Source organism: Boleophthalmus pectinirostris, unplaced genomic scaffold, assembly GCF_026225935.1.
Source record: "Boleophthalmus pectinirostris isolate CB_2022bp ecotype Guang Dong unplaced genomic scaffold, ASM2622593v1 HiC_scaffold_13, whole genome shotgun sequence".
Lineage (NCBI taxonomy): Eukaryota > Metazoa > Chordata > Actinopteri > Gobiiformes > Gobiidae > Boleophthalmus > Boleophthalmus pectinirostris.
In genome coordinates this window covers 24,996,087-25,015,234 of record NW_026571036.1, presented here as the reverse complement: position 1 = coordinate 25,015,234, position 19,148 = coordinate 24,996,087, and the positions used below count along the sequence as shown (strand labels likewise).

Sequence of the window (19,148 nt, the reverse complement as noted above, 5' to 3'; positions counted from 1 at the left end):
AGTCAGGTCACACCCGCTCCACTCAGGTCCTGTGATTGGTTTAAAGGTCCTATATTACTCAAAATTGACTCTTGTGAGCTTTAAGCCATGTTAGAACATTCTTACCCAAAACATACCTGGCCTTCTTTGTTTATCCCTTTATTTTTATCCTTTATTATTAGTCTGTCTACATCTCCATAGCTCAAAAACTTGTGATGTCATGCAGTGGTAGTTTTCATGTTTTCATGTTAACAGCTTTCATCGTTAGTTCAGTAGAGACAATACCAGGGCTGAAATCATCCTACTGATTCCATTGAAGATGTATGGAATTTAAAAACAAAGTAAAGCACTTCCTATATTGCCATATGACATCACAAGGTGGAACAGAGTTTGAGAGAAGAACACATTCTAAATATTTTGTGTGTTAAACATGTGTGAATGAAACAAAACACAACTCCAGGTCTGTTTATGATGAGGAAACTACATAATAACATAGATCAGAAAACTGCGTAATATTGGGCCTTTTAACACTTAAACTCCACCCACAGCCACATTTCAAACTGAGCTGACAAAATGAGCAGTATAAGAAGAGAGAGAGGGGAAAGGAGGGGCAGGATTTTGAAAACTGCATTGGCCACTGGAGCCAGGACACACTCATTTCATATGTTCCTTATACTAAACATATAACCACTCTTCCACTTTGAAGAGGCTGAACCCAATTTGTTTGTAATAAAGTAAAATGTATCCTTCCTCAGTACTCTTAAGGTCAAAGTGAGACAGCTATCTGCTTTCTGTATCCAGTTATTAAGTGTTTTTATTGTTCAGAAAACAGACAGTAAAGCTTGTGCAGCATTAGTATGCTAGTTGCTGCAGGCAAAACATTGTTCATAAAGTCACTGCAGTGAATAATTATGTGGTATGAATTAGCAAAGTGAGGAATTACTTTGGACTGCTGCTAACTATTTAAAATGAACTCTGTTTTTACGTTTTTAGGACAGCAAAAAATTTGTCACAGTGCTTCTAACAGAAAAGCACTAAATGAAAATGGCATATTGTCACAGCAATCAGATCCAGACTCAAATTTTATTGTCCAGCTCTAGTGGTAATAGATCTCAGGTTGTACAGACGTCATACAGACTCAATGCAAAACTGTGGTGTCCACAGCTACAACACCTCAGCCTGCACGGCCTGTGCTAAGGCATGTTGTATAAAATATAAAGGGCACATATGAATCAATTTTCTGATTTATGTTCTAATGTAGTTTCCTCATCACAAACAGATCTGGAGTTGTGTTTTGTTTCATTCACACAAGTTTCACACACATAACAGGCATTTTTAGGCTGAGTTTCTCTCTCAAACAGAAAACACTCTGTTCCACCTTGTGATGTCATGAGGTAACATAACAGATGTGCCATTGCGTTTTAAACTCCATACACCTTCACTAGATTCATTTGGATAATTTCACCCCTCAAATTGCCAATCTCTACTGAACTAAAGGTAAAAAATAGGGAAAAACTGCGGCTTCGTGACATCACAAGGTGGAACAAAGCATTTAGAACTTTGAAGATGTAGATTACTTAATAATGAAACAAAACACAACTCAGGATATGTTTTTAATGAGGTAACAACATTATAACAAGGCTTAAAGCAAGTTGGTTTCACGTAATATAGAACCTTGAAAATTACGTATGGAAACACTGATGATACATACAAAAATTATGACATTAATAACACAACAAATACCATTAACTTCTTGGGTTCTTATTAAAGACAATACAGTAAAGTGTATTTACCTTGTTGACATGTTTTGGCTGCTAGTTGTAAGTGTCTTCAGAACTACTAGCAGCTAGAAGCTGAAACGTGTAAATACACTTTACTGTATTGTCTTTAATAAGAACCCAAGAAGTTAAAGTACACAAGAAGACAAAATGAACATCTTTGGCCCAACAAGTACCAGGTGATGTCAAGAGCAGACAGATTATATATGCTGGATAACTCCAACCAGTGTGAATGAAACAAAACATCCAGGTATTGATGAGTCCTGGATTCATATTTGAGGTCAATTTTTTTGTATGTGAATTGTGGACACAATATTTCTATTATTATTTAGCAGTACCAAAATGACAGGCACTGGCAAATAAAAACAGAAAACGTTGTGTCTGACCTCTCGAAATCTCAAGTGTAATCAAAATACTTGGTGTGTCCAAATATATCTCACCTGTCGGATGAAGAAGTCCCCGTGGATAAGAGAAACCAGGCCAAAGTTGGTGTATTTGAACACATGGTCCATGAGCCACATCATTTTCCTCACCACCTGCAAAATCACACATCTGTCAGCCAGCAGCCCGCACCACCAGAGAAAGCGTCCCCGCCCTGCACGGACCTGCTGTCCCTGTGAATATCTGGGCCTGGCTCACAACAGTTTGGGGGATTACAGGATCAACCAGAGACACTCACTACGTTTACATGCACAGGGAAATCCAAGTGCGCTTAACAACCAAATTTAGTCAGATTCAGACCACTCTTAGTGCAGTCTACAACCAGGCCAAGCAACAGAATACATGCAAAAGGGGCTACAAGATGTTCACGGAAGTCTAGAAAGTTAACGTGAGCACTAAAACTTTGCCACTTTAATTACTTATAACAACTCTATACTAATTGCATATCTTCAACAATAGTGATTTTTCATATTTTCTGCCTTCAATCACAAGTGAGTGTTTATGACATAAGCATACATGACAGGTGCTATAAAAAAGGGTTATTAAGTTTGGCAACACAACAAGCACTGTTCAAAGATTGTGCTTTAATTAGTAATAATTAATTACTATGGCAACTATGCCAATTTTCATTACCGTATTTTCCTGACTATAAGTAGCTCTGGAGTATAAAAATGCACAATGAAGAGGAAAAAAACACACATAATTCTCACCAGACTATAAGTCGCACTTTTTACAAAATACATTTCCCCAAAATCAGAGACCAGCAACCGACATTTCATCTTGAAAGGCGAGTTTATATTAATAACAACAGAATAGAGAACAGACTGAATCGGCGTTAATATGTTAATGTAACATATGAACAGTTATTCAGATAATTATAGCATAAACAACAGAACATAAGTTTACCAAACTCACAGTCTCACTCCAAATCACTATCACATCATCCATTGCATTCTTCATCCTCGGAGTCGCTTCTGCGTGACCTCCAGAGATAAACCATAGATCCATGATGTAAACAGAGCGCCACTTCCTCTTCTGTGTAGCTGTTGTCAGACTCAGCATCAGTTCCACTTAGAATTATTCGGGCCTTTCTGAATCCCGACAGGATGGTTTCGATTGTCACTGAAGTTCAGGCTTTGTCGATTCATCCAGTGACTTCCAGGAAAGTTGCATGGCACACTCGCCCGGGTGCCTTGAAGCTATACTGTCCATCCCCGCTTTCCACCATTCAATCACAAGTTTCTTGCTCACTCCAAACTTTCTTTCTGCTGCTCGATTAACATTTTTGGCTGAATATTTCACTATTTGCAGCCTAGAGCCTCTCGTGGCTGTCAGTCTGAAAATGTTAGTATATAAGTCGCACCAGAGTATAAGTTGCAGGAAACACCCAAACCATGAAAAAAAGTGCGACTTACAGTCCGAAAAATATGGTACTCGTGGATCATGCAGTTGATCAGACACATGACAAATTAATAGTCAGCATAACAGCATACTAGAGGTGCTCTGATCAATCGGCCACCGATCAATGATTGGCAAATCAAGGTAAAAATAACATAGGTAACAGGCAGCTAGAGGTAGGTTACTGGCTTAAATTGCCAGCAAAATTGGATTGATGCTGTAACTAATTAGATTTTGGTCAAACTTTACAATCATCCTTTTTTATTTTTTTTATTTCAAATAATAAAATAGTTAGCATCACCAATCAATACAATGGCAGCCAGAATTTTTACACCAAGGTGCATGTCAGGATGAAAAACTGAACATGCACTAACAAACTCAGCACAGGACATGGTACAATCTCATTGTGGTACCTTGGTAATAAGTATAGTACAAAGTAAAGTATATTTGAAATTTCAGTTGAATATTAGAAAGTTTGAGGAAAAATGCATGAATATCTCCTCATTCTTCACTCTATTCTATGGCTGTTCCAAAAATCGTAAGATCAATAGATAGATAAGGCAAGCACATTTTAATCGACAGGTCTACAGCCAATCATGTGGGAGTCTTGTTTAAGAAAAAGCAGTCACAGTGTGCCTCTGTTTCCGTATGAATCCTCCCGTTTCACAGGTTTTGACGTTAGGCTTTAAATTTGTTCCCTCTGTCTGTGTGTGTGGACCCGTCTGCCCGTTGCCCCTCCCACTCTCTGATCCAGCTGCAGCTCCTCACATTTTCTCCTCTTATCTCCTCTGGTGTTCCTCATCTTTATAATCCAAGTTACAGAAACTAAACAACTGTGTTCTCACCATTATGAGTGACACTTAAGTCCTAATTTAGGACTTTGCACATGTTTCTGTTTACAGCCGGTAGCACACACGTGCATGTGTGTTTGTCGTTAACGTTAGGTTCCATATCGCCCAGCCCTACTCTAGTCTATTTTCTTTTCAACCCTTATGCACTTTGTCTATTATCTTTTTAACCGTTGCAATTTGTCTATTTGCTCTGATAAGTCATATGCATCAGTCTTGATAACACAAAGACATATAGACATTGTGTAGTGCTCAAAACCCTGGTTAGCAAGTGTTCTCCAAGTTTTTATTATAAGGAATTCTCAACCGGTAGAATACTAAGAAATAGGTGACAGGGAAGCGAAGACCCAATTACTGTTTTGATACGAAAAAGTAAGGCAGGTTTTAAAAAGATGTAGTTACATTTATAAATCTACAAAAGGTTGGTTAAATCTACAATCTTCATGGTGCATGTATACACAATAGAGCCCGACCGATATATCGGCTGGCCGATATTATCGGCCAATATGGGCACCTGGAGACATATCGGCTATCGGCCATATCTGCTGATATGGGCCGATATTTCACGTGGGCATGTTATACCTCGTTATAAAGTTTAGACTCTCTACATTATGTTCATTTAATCCAATTTACAGACAGATAAATGTCCTAATATGTGGCTCCGCATCAGTATTTATCTGCGGTGTAATTTGTCTGTGTCCGTACTGTCCCTGAACACACCACCAGAGTGACGTCACTTCACTCGCGTGTGTTTGTTTACACCCGCAGCGGTGCGCAACACTGAGATTATATTCTTTTTCGGACAATCGGTTTGAGTCTGGATTAAAAGGACATTTATTAGTGCAGACTTGTGATGTGAGGAGGAGCCTGTGTGAGCGGTGAGTTGGAAATACATCGACTTTGAAGCTAGTTTAGGTTTTGTTAGCGGTTAGCTGCTGTCGCTCCCACACATAAACAGGCTGTTTTCTATTGGTCTATTGTAAAGTTACTACATTTCCCGTATATTTGTTACTGGACCTGCATTGATATGTAAATGAGCTGTGAATAGACGTGTGAATGATCCACATTTATGCATGTAATTAACTACCGCAGTGCGCAGCATTTACGGCTAAAGGCTAATAGCGATAGTTTACTAGCTAGGAGTTACGGGTCGGTCGCGATCGAAGCGGAGCGAACAACGGGAGCCTGCTTCTTATTGGGAGCCGTGTTTTCTCTTTTTCTCACTTTCTCTTCATGCCGCTTGTAGACCCGTAGTTTGACAGCAGCAGCGGCTGAAAACGAAACTTTCAGAAATCTGCATGTGCATAGGATAAAAAAAAAGTGCATATTTGGCTGCAGTTCAGCATAAAATGAATAAACCAGGACTAATCTTGGGCTCGAGTGCAGGAGAAAGATAGAAACCGAGTCCCGACACTCAGTCCTGGTTCAGTTCTGGTTTAGTCCTGCTTGCAACAAAACAATCTCAAGAGTCGCTTGGGAGCCGAAAGAGCCAGCAGCTTTAGTGAGCCGAGCCAATCTACTGTATGTAAATATGATGTAAAGAGTCAAAATAACAATAAATGTTGCCTAAATAAACCCAATTTAGAATCCACTAGAGCCAAACCTAAGTTTTTTAATCAATTCAAGATTTACAGTGAATTTTTACATCACTAAATATATCGGTGATTATATCGGCAGCTCCAACTCCCATTATATCGGTTTCATATCGGCCACAACAAAATCCATATCGGTCGGGCTCTAATACACAGTACCCCAGTTATGGCAGTATCCCGGTTATTAGAAACCAGGATACTGTAGCTGGTATATTCCGATAGTAACCGGGATACCCAAAACATGTTACATAGGTCTCCAGGAAGAACAGTTGACAGCCAAGGTCAGTTAAATACAATCAATCAATGAACCTGCCCAGGGACGACAGGTGGAAATTAGCACTGGTGCTACAACCTGGTACACTGAATGCATGCATGCAAAAGACACACCACAACACCACAACTATTTATTTTCTCATCTGGTGAGAATTTATTTGAAAATACATTTTTGGGTCTGACTGACCCATCCCAAGAGAGTAGGAAGGAAAAAAAAATTTCTTTGGGTCTATGTGACCCTGAGGAGAGCGTGAGGGTTAAATTTAGCTTTTAACTATTTTTTTCTCAATCCTTTTTTACAAAGTTTAGCACTGATAATCTACATCAACACTGTTCCCATCACGCCAAAATAAAAAACTGGGTTGAAGAGCATTATCCCAGCATGCAGCTGTGTGAGGTTTGGTTGTATACTTACAGTGCCCTTATCCTGCAGGCACATCATGAGCGTGCACACATCTCCTGTCGACTGGTGGTTCACGATCACCATGGCCTCTTCCTCCGAGATCGGCCGCACGTCATCACCCCACTCAGTCACTGCAAACACACAAATATCAACACTTACTATACAACAGGGGAATCTAATTCATACTGATATGAATCACTGATATCACCCACATTCCCCAGGGATGTGCCAATTAGAGGCACTGCTCTGTCAGAAGCTCTTTAAGAAGACTTTAATCTGAGCTTTGTCTGAACACTATATGACCTGAAAGAGCTGACTTAAATAGGACTACAACAGGTGATTTGATTTGTGTTCTCAAATAACATTACAGTCACAAGCTAGCTAGCATGTGCCAGCACTTTTTCAGTTAGTCACTTTTATTTTTTTGTTGAAATTAACACTCCTAAAGTTGACCATGAATACCTTTATTGTTCACAGTCTCCTGAATGTGTTGTTAAATCAATTTTGTATTATTTCAGACAATCTAAAAATCCAACAAGATGTCACTGCAAAGTATTATAAAAAATAATAATTCTTTACACTTGTAATGCTTTTTATCAGGCTTATCAAAGCCCTTCTAGCAGGAAAAAAAAGAAATCAAACGACCAAACATCCTAAAGTAAAGGTGGTTCAATATCCCCAAAATGAACTGCAAAGTCACGGTTATGGAGTAGCACGTTACCCCTCTGTCAACTTTCTAAAAATATGTTCCAACACTTCACACACACGCTATGCAAACCAACCACTCAATATTTACATGGCACACAAAGGGCATTGGGATAGGAGCTACAGCGCTAAACACCTAAGAGAATGAGAACGAATAGTTTAGCGAGCAAATGGTTGGGCATAAATCCAATACAGGAACCACAATGGTCATTTTATTTCTGCTGAAAAGAAATTGTTATTGTGCTTGTTGTGGAAAAATTATATATCTCATGAATAAAACTCAATTTTTGAAGCCTAGTGAGTTGATGAAATACAACATTCTTGTCATAGTAGATAAAACAGGGCCCAGGCCTGCCCTGGCCATAGACGAACAGCCTCTCGATGTCCCAAACAAGTATCCACCCAGTGTCACCTCCAGAGCATCTGAGTTCTGAGTATTTATACAGAAATACAAAGCTACATCTATATCATAGCAGAGTGGCTTTTGTTTCACAGCCATGAGTTAATCAACTTTCACACTTGAAGAGAGGTAAAACAACAAAGGGCTTTCTGAGGGTGGAGATAGTTGTGTCTGCAGAACTTTACATGTTATTTCCTGGTCTGGGGTGATTTCACTTTGGTCATAGTTTTATGTGAAATGTTTGTGCACAAATAATTTGGCATGGCCATGAACTGCCTGCATCTATTTATGAAGTGTTTTGGTAATCTGAAAATCAGAAGTGCATTGTTATCATGCTAGTTGTTGTTAGTATTACTTTAATGGTAAACCTCTGCTCTGGTCTCTCAAAGTTTTGACAAGCTCTTAAAAACTCACTGCGATAAATAATTAGAATGCTCAGAATGCATTTAAGATAAATAAGGAATCATTTTGGAGAGGAGATATGAGTCGTAAACATGCTCCTTCATCAGCAGCATGAATTTACGTTAAGCGCGCCTCAGATAATGCTCAGTGATGATCATTAATCAAGACAATCTTCCTCCAAAGTCCAAACTCTGCCCAAAACACATTGTTTTACTGACATGGGACTGACTGTAGACCTCTCCGTAAAAAGACTCAAACTGATCAGTCACTAAAATTTGGTTTACTGCATAGGCCTACTATGTTTATTTATACCCAGGAACACAACTACAGCATGCACCTTGAGTAAGGATTGAACCAGCAACCTTCAGGACTGAAGACCACAGCTGTGCCACTGTTGCCCCTTTTCAGAACATTAACTAATGTAATTGTAGTAGGCTGATAGGTTGATGGCAAAATAGAGCAACTTGTAATAATAGTTGCAAGTGTAAACAGAAGAGTAGATTGGGAGGAGGACCGTAGACCAAGTGGACGGCCAATCGAGGCTAGCAGTTAGAACAGCTAATGTAGAGCAAAGTTCCATGTTTGAAAATCTGAATGTGCAACCAAAAGTACAAATTAAGAGGTTGAGGCAATTAATGAGGTTGTTGAAGGTCACCCTCTGTCAAACCAGGTGCTTAGCAACAAAGCACAATATTTCTCACTCAAAACCTCAGGAAAAATCTACTATTATTGTTCATTTAGAGGCAAAATAGCAAAATAAAAACACCAGGATCATGTAGAGTGGGTAAGAAATGAACATTTTAAAAACCAGAATGACGTGCCTGACAGCAGCAGTAACAGGACATACACAGGGGACGTGGACATGTGTGGGGGCACAGATACATCGAAGAAGAATAAGCTATTGTCCTGTCATACAGACTTTCGTATCAACCCCATATACATGACAATATATCAGCCATGATGACAGGGCCAGCCCTAATGAGACGTTACCAGGTCATTAGCTTAAATAAACAGGCAAGGGTGGGAATTTCCACTGTATAATAACTGAACAAAAATACCCCGGTATGTGTATTTTAAAAAGCTTTATAAAAACAAATACTTATCTGAAAATGACCATGATATGTTTATGCATTACTTCACTGTGCAAAAATATGGGTAAAGGCAAATCAAGGCAATACAAGTAACCTGCAGTGACAAGTAAACAAATGCATCCTTACGTAGTTTTGAAATACTCTTGTTAAAATGTATGTGGTTCTTAAAAATTGCCATATAGTATTGTAGAGTATCATGTGCAATATATTGATTACAGCATTGCCATATAAATATTGTGTTGTGAGGGTTGCACTGTGTATTATCGAATCATTGAAAGACCCTGTGATTCCCAGTCCTTAAATGTGGCACTAAACCATACAAAATGCGATTTTTATTCAGTCGCAGTATTTATGTTGTAGCACTGGTCCACAGTAACCTCCGTGTGACGGGAATCACCAAAATGACCTGGACTACATTTTGAGAACTCAACTCTTGTACTCAAATAATGCACAAAAGTCCAAAGGAAATGCAGCTTGTGTATGTCAAGTCAAGGTCAAAAGTTAAAGAAAGGTTGCCCTGGCTCAGATGTGTCCTAGTAGCGGTGTGCAGTGCATCAGCGACAGGCACGTGCAGGCAGTGCCGTGTTATTATCTGTAATGCATTGGGTTTTGCAAATGCTAGATGCTATATGCAATGGAATCATAATTTCGCTAGTGCCGTGCATCAATATACAGGAAACTGTTGTGGCTAACATGCACTAGCATTGTTTTGCAACATGCCAGCTCAACAAATAAGTGTCCATTACTGTAAAATACAGCTATTAAAGAATTTTAACCATGTTATAATCTTCCTTCCCAGATTCAGGATTAAGTAATGTTATTCTTGATCTTCTTCTGTATTTATGACATCATTGCTGAGAAAATACTCCCCTTACACTCCCACTGATCTTTACTCCTTTTGCCTCAATTGGCAAAACACTTACACTTATACACACTTACACAGAACTTTACTGATCCACAAGGGAAATTGTTTGGACTTATGATTCAGCAGTGTGCTAATAGCCATCTGAGCACTTAAATGAAAAGAAAGAAGACATTCTGTCCGTCAAACTTAGTATTTGTTTGTGCTGAAAAACAATCTTTATCATTTTCTGGGCTCGACATTAACGGTTGTCCTCTGGCCCGGGGCAACTAAAAGTTTTGTCCGGGTAAGTGCTCTCCTCTGCCTAATTGCCCGAGCAGGCAAGTGAAGATACAGCAACACAAATCTAGTCCTCCATTAATAATAACTAATTATTTGATTTGGTTGTAAATGAAGTTACGGTTTGTTTGATCATAATGGCATTTTTCATTTCCATGAAAGGGAAAGACAAGTCCAGTATTTTCACTGTGTCGCAAAACGGCCACAGTGACAAGTGCTCACTTAATCTGTGCAGCTGTGTGCACCGCAGTCATTATTTCATATTAGGCTACATGAGTCTTCTTTTTTCCATATTTACACTGTGGATTGTTGTATGAAATTATATATTTGAGATTCTTCAAAATAACCACCCTATAGAAAGGAAAAAGTATACTACATGCCCCGAATTCTCAACCCATTTAGCCATTGTGCTCATGTTATGTTGGTATCCATATGAAAGAAAAAAAAAGTTTTATATAGGGCTGTCCATATAAATAAATAAATAAATGAATGAATAAATGAATGAATGAATGAATAAATGAATAAATAAATAAATACATAGAGCACTATTTTGTTTACTGGGCAAGTAGATCTGGGTGTTGTAAATGCCTTCCTTAGTCACCAAACAGATTCAAATCTGAGTATCATGGCGATACTAGCTTGCACTAAACCCTGCCTGTGATAAGTGACAGGATTCCTCGGGTGCAGCATGAGTCCCTGGTTTGGGCAGAGGTGCTCTATAGGCTCCAGGCTCTACATAATTAAAGAGCTTGGCCGTGTAGCTCTACATGTGGTCATTTGTAAGCGCTTAGTCCCAGTGTAACCAAACACCACAAACAGCTCATTACTGTACACACACGTTTAAGTCACTGCATCCTCACTGCATACATGGATATCAAGTCTTAGGATACGATGGCCATCTATGTGATCTATGACACTCTGAGATTTTAAGATTAATATAAAAAAAATGTGAAATCCTTTATCCACCATCAAATGGTGTATTGTGCATATAATAGAAATATAATAAACATATACCACAAATATAATAAACACTGAACAGCCAATAGGAGGGTTTCAGTCACGTGATCACGATGATGCGCGAATTTCAGGTGGAGGGCAGGAAGTGAAGACAAACACGACAAACACGGCTCTGGAGAACACAGATATGGAGAAGAGTTCTTATTGTAAGGATTTAGAGCCAGGAGCAAGGCAAAAGTACGAGCAGTTAGTCGACAAATATATTGGGCGTGACCCCATCTTATTGAAAATGAGAGAATTTTCAACCAAAGAAAAAGATTTGCCGACAATCGAGGCAGAGGATATCACGAACTATTTAGCTCTTCAGACATCGTTCTACACCAGACAACAGATAAAGGCGTACAAAAGTTTGGAGGCATATAACTTTTTTGTCAGTGGATGGGTCCTCAACCTTGGTGCAAAACGCCTAAATGATGATTATGGTTTGGTCTTGGCCGGGGTGAGTGTTTCTCTTATTTTATGTGTATAGACCGTTATGGGAAAAACTGCAGTGTATCGGCAGTAACCTCTATCTGAACTATTTAATGTCAACAAACGTCATTAGCCGTTAGTCGTTAATGATTCGTTTATGTTTAAGTAAACCACAAAAAACAATTTAGCTTTGTAACAAACCTTTGACGAAGTGGTCACTGCAGACACGAGCATTAGCGAATTCTGCTCCTCCCGACCGCAAACAGGTTTGTAATCCATTTTTTATGGCGTTGTTCTGTCAGCTTTTCCCATTTCTGACCTTTGTGGACGACTATATTCGGTACTCTAAAAAAAAAAAAAAAAATCGCTTTTCCTTCTCTCGGTTAGAACAATTGGCACAGCCGTAAACTACACGACACATCGGCATTTTCCTCCAGTCAGTTCACTTCCTGCCCTCCATCTGATTTTGCACGCTGACAAACGTAGCCCTGTGACGTCACGTGAAACCCAACTATTGGCCCAGGAGTGTGATGTCAACCACAGCAATCGGCTTCAGCCAAATAAAGCTCATTGAGGCGGTCAATTTAGAGCAGAATTCCAAATTTGGTTTTCTGACCGTGAGTATCATAGCAACCAAAGAGGTTGTTGATGATAGAGGCTGTTGATGGTGACGCCCTTTCCCAGATTAACAACATTGTCAATCAAACCTGTTGCTAATGCTAATGCGAGCGACTTGGGGGGGAAATAAAGCACCAGATTTGTTTGTTATTAATGTTCATATCTTGATTTACGCACAAAATAGTGAAATGAAAACCCCAGGATCATCGTTTCTGTTTGGAACATGACGGCTGGCAGGTTTGCTATGTCTATTTACAGTCTACGTTCAAGAACTATGACAAAAAACAGGACAGACATAAGTGAGCATCTGTAGATGTAGATTATCAAGGCTTGTATCCTACCTGTGTATCCCGCAATCCAGCCCCAGGAGGACACCATGGCCAGTAACCACTTAAACATGACCCCCTCCAGGTACCAGAAGGTGGCGCTGTCCCAGACCCGGAGCGGCTGCAGGGCGAGCAGGTATAGGCAGTAGGAGGGGATGGCCACGCAGTTATTGAAGAACATAAAGACAAAGCGCAGCAGAGCTCTGAGCACGATCCTGGCCAGTCCACTAGCTCCGCCCCCGAGCTGAGCCATCCTGGAAATACTCGCTGTGGGGGGAAGAGGAGAGAGGTGAGGGGGGGCATGGTTCTGTGGCATTTACTATTGTGATGTCAACTATGAAGACGGAGCATTCATGTCGTACTGTGAAATACTTTTAGATGTTACAATAAAATGGTCACATTTATATGAACCACTCACCCATTTACACAGACATTCATTCATCAGTACACAGGGACAGCTAACACAGTTACATAAATGTCAACTGACTGATTATGTGACTATTGTTATCGGGATATTCTGAAAAGGTTGAAACATTTTTTTGTCAAGATGGCCCATCTTGACCTCTGTGCACTATGTCATTTTATACTGGTATTGCTTTGCCTGAAACGTTCCACAATAAGACATTCACTCTTTACTGCAATGATACACAAATACAAAGTGTTTAGGCTGCAACCTTTAATACTAAATACTAAACTCACTGTGACTAATAGTAGACAATAAAAATAATCATAGTTCATATCGATAATGGATTATTTGGACTAAATGGACCCTAAAACAGATACAAAGAGAATTTTATTTTACAGGTGGTGGACCCTCAACCAGAAAATGCAGTGCTCATTAAACTTTGAGTAGTTGGGTAGCTAGAACTTTTGTGAGTTTAAATGTTATCATAGATTTCTCCTACCATCCGTTTTAAAATATGCCTTTTAGAATTGATATGTTGCATCACACCCCCAAGGAATGTCGATGCAGACTGAAAGTACTACTCTACCTGAAGATCTTTTATGCAAATTAAAATAAAATTCTGATTAAAGTCTAACACAATCTGGCCATAAAGAATTTACTTAGTTGGAACAACAACAGGTGAGCTGATTTGTGCTTGATGTGCAAGTCCCTCACACCTCGAATGATGCTAGCTAGCAGGGATGGGCATTCGATTAAATTTTCGTAATCAATCGTCAGGAGAATTAACGATCGATTATCGATTAATCATTAATGTTTTTTATATTAAAATGTATCATCATTATTATTACTATCTGCACTACTAATCTGCATAAATAAATTCAACTTTACGACATATAAACCGTAACCACTCTAGAGCCACATCAGCCCGTTTGACATTAGAATGTGTTTAATGCAGCTTTGTGCAAGTCTCACAGAAACGAAACTTAAAACCACATGTATAATGTGCATAAATTAAGCAAAGAAAAAAACATCTCTTGTGCACTGATGTGACACGACTCAGTGGAATACAGGTTAGTGTGACCATATTTGCGTTTGTCAAAACCAGGACACCGTACGGAGGGAGGGAGGTGGGGACTCGTCATCAACATTGTGCGACTCTCACCTGGCAAAACTTTATTCCACTGGACACCGAAACATATGTGCTGCTTTGTAAACTGTGCACATGGCCTCACACTTGTCCCAAACGGAAAGCGTGAAATTTCTTGTACAAGTCGTCGTTAAGTACGCATTTGTGCTTCAGTACGTTGCAGGCTGACCGACTGTTTGTGTTGTGCTCCTTCTGAGTGCAGAGAGCTACATGTACAGACCCCTGCTTGGTCACCCTACACTACGCACAGCAACCTACAATCGGTTTGTCGATTAAAATGTACATAATCAATGAAATTCTTAATGATCAATGATCGATTAATCGACTAATCATGCCCATCCCTACTAGCTAATATTGGTTCAGTTCAGGTGGTTCCCTCTTGTCCACAGATTAACTAAATCAGAGCTGAGCTAAGTGGCACATGAGACACAGCGAGTTAATTATTGGCTTGTTTTAGTGTAGTTTTATGAGCGACACATGATGTTCAGGAGGACACAAGGAATGCAGCGTGTCCGCAGTTGGGCTATTGAGATAAAAGTCCAAATCACACACTGAGTCATTAAACTTTCATAATGCAGTGAGAAAGAAGAACTGGAGTCACAGCCCAGGGTGAGGCATGAGACTCCTTTAACCCAGAAGTGGCCCAGGATCGTGTCATCACATCTCCGAGAATTCTCAGTTAGCCTAGTGTTAAACCAATAGAGAACAAGTACACAAACTGGTCATATGCACTACGTAAAACATTTTTTTGTGATACTTGCTCAAATGACGCACAGCAATCATAAAGTAAAAACTGCCATAACTGTCAATAATAGTTAAGATTAAACTAATACAAATAAATGACAACACATTTATTTTGTTAAATGAAGGTTTAAATTGTCAGAAAAGTGTTCATTGTGTCAATTGGAACATTCTTTGCTGATAACACAGCTTGACACAGAGGTAGTGCGTTTTAGAACTCACCACTTCTTGTAGTTTTGTACTCTTCTTCAACTTTTTGACTTACTTAACTGGTTTGTAAATCCTTTGACAAACATTTACTTAAAGGTACTACTACCAAACACAGTAACAATCACAAAAAACTTGAAAACCTGAAAACCATATGTAGTTTAAAATACTAAATACTAAAGTTAGCTTTCATTCAAGTATTCTTACTCTGTAGTGTGTTTTTATTTTTTTCCCCAGTAGTGACCCGGCATCTTAGTGGCTAATCTCAGTAGACATTTGCCACATGTTGCAGATAAAGTAAAGTTTACATCTTGTCTCTATTAAGATTTGGGGGTTATATCTTACTTGGGGTTATTATGGGCAGACCTGTTCAGTAATGATTAAAAGCAGCTTACATTTCTTACATTAAAATATTTTTAAACAAGCAACACAAAAGTTCCATAAAGTTGAGGTCACATAAAAAACAAGCCTTTTCACAACAGGACTGCACAAGATAGATATGAATTTTTACAATACATTTATCATTTTTGAAAGTAAAGTGGACAAAAAACATTTTCTGCATTATTTTCCTTGTTTGCCCTTGGTTTTGAGTCTCAGGTTATTTCTGGAGGTGGCGCCAACTGCATGAGTCCAAAGAAATAAACCATACATTAGAATATTCTCAAAAGGAGATAAATGTGTTTTATGCCATAATATAGAATATTATAGCCAAAGAAAGTCAAACAGGAGTCTGGTCTATGGAAATGCAAGCCTGCTCATAGAGGATGCCTGCTTTTACTTTTTGCTTTTAATTCAGAAGCAAAATGAAAAACAAACAAAAAACAAAACAAGCATTTATTTACTTTTTTTTGCTAACTGTAGCTTTAACTGAATTTATTGGGCCAAAAAGTAAGTTCAATACTGACCCTTTGCAGTCTCATCATGCTGGGGGTGTCCTACATGTATCTCTAATGGTGGAATATTTAAGTTACAATGACGACACAAAGCACACATTAGCAAACACTGTCAGATAAGTTTTAAGACTTTCTGAAAACTCAAGAAATAACAGAAAATGGATTTGAAGAGCATATTTTCAGGAGCCTTTGGTCAATACAAGCATTCGTGGTCCTGTTAAGGAGTTTGATTTTCAACAAAAAGGTGACTAACTGAAATATAACTGGATAATGCTAGAGAGCTTGTGACTGTAATTCTATCTGTGAGAGACTTAGCAGCACAAATCAGCTCTCCTGTTGTAGTTCCACTTAAATCAATTCTTTATGGTCAGATTGTGTAAAGCACAGATTAAAGGCCAATAAATCCTCACACAGACCACAGCCTACAGTTAGCATCACACCCCCAGGGAATGTTGATGACATCAGACCAAGAGAGGTCATACGCTGATATCATTTTATTTGAAAGATTCTCCTCAACATTCCCATTTAGTGGCAGAACTATGGGCAGCATAACAGACAAAACGTGTTGCTTTTTATTGCCTAATTTTTGTCCACAGAGGTGTTGTTTTTCCCCCAAACTCATTATTTTCTCAACACATGGATTCAGAAACACGCTATTTAAAGAAGAGGAAGGTTAAGCTCAATTGTGTGTGATCCCAGCGTCTGTATCAGTGATAAATTTGTGTGTAGTCTGTGGTTTCACCAACTGTTCACTTTGTTTTAGATGCCAGGTACAAACTTAATATTCGGCACAGTTGTTATAGGTTTTGAGCTCTTATGAATGAAAATGTCTTTACTCGCCATGTTGCTCCTCACTAATAAAGTTCATAAGGTTGTGATCATTATGTATAACCCCTTTTACAATAGTACTGTACGTGCCATACAAAACATAGTTATACATGAATATTGCATCTTCTTCTCATATTGTGCAGCCCTAATATCAACTCTTTATAAGAATTCTAATTTAAAAAAGGGAGTCACTCTGGACAAATGCTTTAAGTGGAAAAGTGACAAAAACAGCTGCAACTACTAAAACGAGCCACTTCACTCCAAACTCACATCCTACCACCTTTTGGCCCCCCTCTGCGCTCTTTTTTACGCACTTGGGAGCACAGTGTAAACTTTAACCCCATTCAAATACATGAGGGCCTTCCTGGTACCTCCTCTGAAAATACCAAGCCTGCTGCAACTTGTTCAACAGCTGTGCCATCCAAACCTTACTGTTGTTTGGGCTATAGTCTATGGGCGACCCGACAACAAGCCACTGTATTCGGCCAATTCGCGAAAGTTTTCGGCCGTGATCCGCGCTGTAGCGTGGATGCCCGTGTGGTTAGGCTGGCGATAGCATGATGGGACTGAAGCGCGCTAGGACAGTACCATAAAAGGACCAGACTGGTGCTCAGACCGAGCTAGTTTAGCCGAGCGCTGAGCTAGCAAAATGAGAGCACACATTAGCGAAGAGAAACTTATACAAAACAATAGACTGTGATAATTCTGATCATAAACAAGAGGCTAGATATTCCCGGAAGGCTGAGCAGATGTTAGCCTGGCTTGATTGTGTATTGAGATTGCCACAAAGCGCAATATCCGCGTTTTGCGCCCAGTGTGCTGCCCTACCCAAGGACTGTCAAACTACGCTCGAATTAAAGTTACTTACCCAAGAAAATGTCACTGAATCATCCAAGCACGAATGTAGAACGCCAGAGACGCACGGATATGGAGTCTCACGCACAGCTAACCTGGAAGGCTCTAGTTAATAAATGAGCTAGTACTGGACATGTTCGCTATCAAACGGAGACGCCGCTGCTGCTGTTGGAAACGCCTGATAACGCTGCGCCAAACCGTGCCATAAAAACCACGGCCATTAGCGGTCAGCCCCGTAGAGCCACGTCCATACAGCGAGAGAAGCCCGCTAGCTGGCTAACAAGCAAGTCCGCTTCAACAGCAGCGACACTGTCCCCATCTCAGGCACAGACACCGGGGTAAATCCTCCTCCTCGGATGCAGCGCCAGCGCCATCGTGGTTCGGTTGTAGCGGGAGACGAGACGGCGAAAGCGGACGGTGGCGGGCCAGAGCCGGGGTATGGGGCTCCGACGGGGCGAGAGGGCAACGGGACCGAGGAGAGGCGCAGAGAAACGTGAACGACAGAGATTTTGGTCCCCAGATGCTGCTCGGCTTGGTCCCGTTATGTCTCACAGTGGGACATCGTCATAGAGACAAGAGGAAGCAGGAGCGCGCCTTCAAAATAAAAGCGTCAAAACTGCTCGTATTTTTCACACCAAGTGCCGCCAAAGACGAGATTTGATTTTCCGAGTACAACCGGATCTAAATCTATAACAGGACTTTTCCAGGTGTAATCTAGGGATAAACCAAATCTAAAAGTGGACTACTATCATCTCCATCCAATCCATCTAATCCAAACAAGGACAAAAAGTGAATACCATGAACTCTAAATGATCCAGCCGCACAAACTGAGAACAGAGAACCGCCCGAAGAGGTACCACAGTTTGAGAAAAAAACATGAATACATTTTATATTGATACTGTGCAGCTGATGTCCTCAACATTTCTGGGGGTGTGATGCTATTTTAAAAACTTTTTTTTTTTCTTTTTGACAGTGTTTGCTAATGTGTGCGTTGTATCACCATGGTAACTGCTTAACATCCCACCACAGAAATCCATGTACAGCATCGTGATGATCGTGATGTCAAGTATCAATACAGTCTGCTATGGTAATAATAATAATAATAATAATAATAATAATAATAATAATAATAACATATTTCACACGTTTTGGTAACCCTTTATAAATCTTATAAATATCTCCAAAGCTCAAAATGCTCTATTCCATGTCGTGATGTCATGTAGTGGCAGTGTTCACATTATCAGCTCC

At 39.7% G+C, this 19,148-nt stretch overlaps 1 protein-coding gene across 1 annotated transcript in view; it reads right to left on the bottom strand.

The window, feature by feature from the left end:
- lpgat1 (lysophosphatidylglycerol acyltransferase 1) overlaps window positions 1–18,471 on the bottom strand; it is a 44,135-nt gene extending 25,664 nt beyond the window's left edge. The window contains exons 1-4 of the mRNA XM_020939935.2: window positions 17,914–18,471; window positions 12,839–13,090; window positions 6,725–6,843; window positions 2,198–2,293 (exon numbers count right to left, since the gene is read on the bottom strand). Of these exons, the coding sequence (XP_020795594.1) occupies window positions 2,198–2,293; window positions 6,725–6,843; window positions 12,839–13,076 (453 nt within the window). The 5' untranslated portion in view covers window positions 13,077–13,090; window positions 17,914–18,471. The remainder of the gene's footprint in view (window positions 1–2,197; window positions 2,294–6,724; window positions 6,844–12,838; window positions 13,091–17,913) is intronic.
- Between the last annotated feature and the right edge of the window lie 677 nt (window positions 18,472–19,148).